This window comes from Phoxinus phoxinus (genome assembly GCF_949152265.1).
Source record: "Phoxinus phoxinus genome assembly, chromosome: 7".
Lineage (NCBI taxonomy): Eukaryota > Metazoa > Chordata > Actinopteri > Cypriniformes > Leuciscidae > Phoxinus > Phoxinus phoxinus.
This window is the reverse complement of record NC_136882.1, coordinates 41090616-41096341: the sequence shown is the minus strand read 5'-3', so window position 1 is coordinate 41096341 and position 5726 is coordinate 41090616. Positions and strand designations below refer to the sequence as shown.

The 5726-nt window shown below is 41.6% G+C and overlaps 1 protein-coding gene across 1 annotated transcript; it reads left to right on the top strand.

Moving 5' to 3' along the window:
• The first annotated feature begins 1757 nt into the window (after nt 1-1757).
• On the top strand, nt 1758-3933 carry sox21b (SRY-box transcription factor 21b). Its single transcript, XM_079618895.1, has one exon. It carries the CDS (start codon nt 2492-2494, stop codon nt 3155-3157), a length of 666 nt encoding a protein of 221 aa, XP_079475021.1. The 5' UTR covers nt 1758-2491; the 3' UTR covers nt 3158-3933.
• The last annotated feature ends 1793 nt before the right edge of the window (nt 3934-5726 follow it).

Genomic DNA, 5726 nt, shown 5'->3' with positions numbered 1-5726 from the left:
TTTGATATCACAGTTGTCCTGAGACAAGCTATATATTTACGGGTGTTGTTAAAAACTCACGTAGAACTTTGATGAAAGGTTTTGATCCACTTCAAATGTTGACAGTATATAAGTATATGTATAATGTATGCATGTATGTATATATATATATATATATATATATATAAATATTAGATAGATATACATATAATAAAAGAATGTAAATATATAGCATTTAGAATATGTGCGTTGCAAATAAACTCTGTCATATATCAGTCCGGCATCTACATGTGTGCAGACTCATTGAAAAGCATATCATTCAATAATAATAATTCGTAAAAAAAAAAAAAAAAATTGTACACCATTTATTTTTTGTGTTTTTTCCTTTTCATTTCATTAAAATATGTATTGCAAGATGTTGCATCAAATTAAAAGGCAGCCGTGTTCATCTTGAAATGTTATAGGCTTACTTATTTTATTTTTTTTATCATGTTTTTAGCGTCTTGTTTCTGACGTGGCCTCGAGCACCGGAAACACAGACAAGCGCGGGAAACGCGTCGACACGTCAGAGTTGGACAGTGTCTGAGCTGTCAATCATCTTTTCTGACACTCGTCATCATCTGGACTCGAGACTGAACAAAAGCCATGCATATTAGGCCGATAATAGTGCAAAATGAATCTCATTCGATAGGCGTAATTAATTTCAGAAGCTCGAGTGGCCGAATAACGCAGAGGAACGCAGAGGAACGCAGACTCCAGATCTCACGAAGACCTTCAGTGTTTCAACATTACTTTATTCACCATAAATCTGCAGGAATATTTCATATTTCAGCATCGTCATTGCTCCCTTACAAGGTTTATTAAACGTATGATTATTAAATATGTTGCATCATGTCTGATAATAAGACTGCATGTTTGACCTCTGTAAATTAAGTATGCTTTGACTTTCTATTTAGGCTAGATAATAATAATAATTATTATTATTATTATTATTATAATAATAGGATCAATTATTTCTGTTTAAAAATTATGTTCAGTATTGCCGCAATAATATTAAGAGGAAAAGGTCTGAAAACAAGTTTAATTGTGAAGTCCGTTCCCACGAGACTGTAATTAAATGATTCCTAAACGCGTGATGTTCATAACGAAGAACAGAAGGTGCGCGCGACCCGCTCAACACGCACTCGCAGATCATATCTGTAATTGCGCTGTCTAATATTCCTCGAGCTAATGCTCGGGTCACGGAGACTCCTTTGAAGTCTGAGAGGAGAAGAAGAAGAAGAAGAAGAAGAAGAAGAAGAAGAAGAAGAAGAAGAAGAAGAAGAAGAAGTTTTAGATAAACATGTGCTTATTAACGCGCGCCTGTTTTACTGAAAATATTCAGATAAATTAAAGAATTAACTTCCTTTCATTTGGACCGTTCAGCCACACTTTGACGGATAATATTTTTCTGATGTAATTTTGTGATGTACATATTGCACAAAATGTAACGTTTTCTTATCATTAATTAAATAAAATATAAATTCCATTCCGTGCACCTTGATCTGGTGCGTACAAGAGTACATGCATAAAACGTGTTTATTATGGTATGTCTGCTAAATGTGATTCTGAACCTAACCCAAGCGTTTAAATGCAAATTAATCAAAAAGCGTGTTTACACTAAATAAGCTCCCGAAATCACCTGAGCGGGTAACCATAGCAACAGTCCGGAGATTTGGGTTGCGAACATCATTGGACGGAACATTGACAACATATATTAATGTATATTGTATAGGCCTGTGTAAAATATATTTATTCATGCATGCCATAAATATATCAGATCACAAAAACTTTTGTTTAAAAACGTACAAAGTTTTAAAATCCGGACTGTGTGAAACAAACCTCAACAAACTACAGCCTTGAAATGTCCCAATTTAAAAAGTCGACAGTCTTGTAAAGTTGAGGGCGAGAACAGACTGTTATTAAAGCGCGTTCTGGACACACACACACACACACACGATGCTGGATTGCTCTTCCCTCTGATTTGCAGAGTTTATCATTTCTCTCTCGTCCTCGCGCTGGGTGGGATCGTGGAGCGCGAGGTCTGACAGATGCAGTGCGCATGCGCAGAAGCCCTTCAGCACCTGCCAGTGCGCGCATTACTTCACATGTTGAACTCTCGGCTGACAATCACTCTCGAGTTAACATTTCATCATGAGGAGAACACACACCGAGCTCAGCTGAAGAAAACACACACCGAGCACTGAGGAGGAACACGAAAGATTCTTCATTATCTCTTTTTTCCTCATCTGACACTTTTCTCGGGATTTACACTAAGAATGCTTCTTCTGAGAAGGACACTGCTTTCGTGAAAGTTAAAGCCGAAGTACGCTCGACTTGGACTTGTTTGTCGCGCGCGCCAGAATGAAGCACTGATCCTGAAGGAACGCTTTTCCTTGTTATTTGAACTTCTCCGACTCTAATCTCCCGCGGGTAAGTGCAGTTCCGTGGATTTTACCTGCACAGGTGCATCATGTCCAAGCCCATGGATCACGTCAAGCGCCCTATGAACGCATTCATGGTGTGGTCCCGCGCGCAGAGACGGAAAATGGCCCAAGAAAACCCGAAAATGCACAACTCTGAGATCAGCAAGAGACTGGGCGCGGAGTGGAAACTCCTGACGGAAGCCGAGAAGCGGCCGTTCATCGACGAGGCGAAGCGGCTGCGCGCGATGCACATGAAGGAACACCCCGACTACAAGTACAGACCCAGACGAAAGCCCAAGACTTTAATGAAGAAGGACAAGTTCGCGTTCCCGATGGCGTACAACCTGGGCGAGCACGAGGCGCTGAAGGTGAGCGCGCTCCCGGGCGGCATGCCCGAGTCTCTGATGAGCAACGCGGAGAAAGCGCGCGTGTTCTTCAACCCGGCCATGGCCAGCCCGTACTCGTTCTTCGACCTCGGCTCGAAACTGCCCGAACTCTCGCCGCCGTTCTCCTACGCGTCTCCGCTGGGCTACCCGAGCGCGGGCACGGCGTTCTCCGGGGCACACGCGCACTCGCACCCGTCACCGGGGAACCCGGGGTACATGATGCCGTGCACCTGCTCCGCGTGGCCGCCCGCGGGTCTCCAGCCCCCGCTCGCCTACATCCTCCTGCCCGGGCTGGGCAAGCCGGGCCTGGACCCGTACCCGCTCTGAGCGCGGGACACCGGGGCAGTTTTTAAATGTGAAATGAATGAATGACTCCATGACACACGCGGAGCAAAGCTGGACATGTGATAACGAGACATCACGTGTGTGTGTATCATGATTAGGTGGAAATTAATGACGAGCGACTGTGCTGAACGAGTTATCAATGTGAATAAATCTGTGCGATCTAGACGCGCGGTGATGACCTGTTGATCTGTGGTGTGTGTCGCTGTCGCGCGCAGTGCGGGGACGCGGAGGCATCGCTGTTCTGGAGGAAAAGTGCATTGTTTTATTTTTAAACTCAATCGTAAAGAATCCCGTTTTTATTTTTTATTTTTTTTCAGTCATGTTGCTGTAAATGTGTACAGTTTTATTAAAGCACATCTAGTCAGTGCTCTAAACACCGAGCTCTCGGGCGAGACATCACATATTTTGAGTTTCGAATATTTCCATGGATGTATGTAATATTTATTGTTAATTGAGTCCGTGAACCCTGTGTCGGGACACGCCGTGTTCCCTTGAGATTTGCACACCGGGAGAACAGGAGCACTTATGAGTGTAATTTAATCTAAAGAAACACATTAAATAATTCTGATATTTCCCAGGGTTGTTCTACATCACAGATCAATCATGCGTTCACGTAAAGAAGTCAGTCCGGTTTTTTACTAACTCGAAGTGAAATTGTATGTTATATATGTTTTTCATAATTCCACTTATATGTACTTAAATGCCTATCGTTCATTTATTGAACAAGGGGATATATAATAAAGCGAATGCGGGAAAAGCAACAGAAACGGCTGTGCAGTTCTTGTCTCGGAAGCCTCGGTCGAGCAGGTGAAGTGTAAAGTTTCCTCTAAAGGACGCTTTTGTTCAGGCTGTGAATAGAATTACTCAGAATTCTAAAGCAAGTCTTTGTAATCAAGAGCCAAAATCCTGATTTATCACAACTCGCATCATGAATAGGAAGGAAGATAAAGCTGAGCAGTTTCGCTACTTTTAATCCATAGACAAGCAGAAAAACGAAACCGTTCAGACACTTAGTCGAGGCCCAAACTGAAAAAAAATTAATGGATTTTATGTAATTAAATTGTTGTGTAATTCGGACACATCGAGATGGACAGACTTGTTAAAAACACGAGTGTAAATCTCCTCTTTTCGCTCCGCGTCGGCAAACCGCTCATAGATTACATTAAGAAGTTAATTCATATGCTCAGACCAATTATGCAAAACTAATTTGGAGTGTCCAGGGATAATTACCTTCGCCACGGTTAATTGAATCTTTTATTCTCTATTGTGAGCGCGCGATCGCGGCTCTCCGGGAACTTCCGGTTGGGCTTTAGAGAAGTGACCCGGTTTCACTGCTTATGAACTGACTAATCATCAAATCACGGGCTGTGTGGATATTAATATGCACGCGATGTACAGGACAACTTGTCAACAACGAGACGTTATTATTTCAGAGCAGCTTCCAGATTGATTGTATCTTATATTGTATTGTTTGCAGTAAACTATTAATATTAGTGTATGCCGTTCCACAGGAATATGTGTGTTTCACTGCTGTCCGTAAACACTCTCATTATTATAGTGTTTAAACAGTGAAAATCTGCTGCGTAAATGACTTAACTCTGTCCTTACAGTGAAGTAGAAAACATTTAGCATCTTTTAAGATTCCCGATTAAAGCATTTTCCAGGTTTTCTCCCGAAGTAGTAAAGTAAAGCTCAGCGTCGCAGCCGAAGGTCGCGCTCCTCAAAATGACCCCTTCCATTTTTCCCTTTTTCCGTCATTCCCCTTTTTTCCTTATTCCCCTCATTCCCTTTTTCCGTCATTCCCCTTTTCCCTTTTTTCCTTATTCCCTCATTCCATTTTTCCCCTCATTCCTTTTTTCCGTCATTCCCTTTTTCCCTTATTCCCTCATTCCATTTTTCCCCTCATTCCCTTTTTCCGTCATTCCCTTTTTCCCTTTTTTCCTTATTCCCCTCATTCCTTTTCCCTTTTTCCGTCATTCCCTTTTTCCCTTTTTCCCCTCATTCCCTTTTTCCCCTTTTTCCTTATTCCCTTTTTCCCTCATTCCCTTTTCCCTCTTTCTCCTTTCCCTCTTTCTTTTTCCCTTTCTTTTTTCCTCTTTCCCTTTCTTTTTCCCTCTTTCCCTTTCTTTTTCCCTCTTTCCCTTTCTTTTTCCCTCTTTCCTTTTTCCCTCTTTCTCTTTTTCCCTCTTTCCCTCTTTATTTTGTCCTTTATTTTCCCCTCTTTCCCTCTTTCTTTTTCCCTCTTTCCTTTTTTCCCTCTTTATTTTTCCCTCTTTCTTTTTCTCTCTTTCCCTCTTTCTTTTTTCCTTTATTTTCCCCTCTTTCCCTTTCTTTTTCCCTCTTTCCTTTTTTCCCTCTTTATTTTTCCCTCTTTCTTTTTCACTCTTTTTTCCCTCTTTCTCTTTTTCCCTCTTTCTTTTTCTCTCTTTCCCTCTTTCTTTTTTCCTTTATTTTCCCCTCTTTCCCTTTCTTTTTCCCTCTTTCCTTTTTTCCCTCTTTCTCTTTTTCCCTTTCTTTTCCCCTCTTTCCCTCTTTCTCTTTTTCCCTCTTT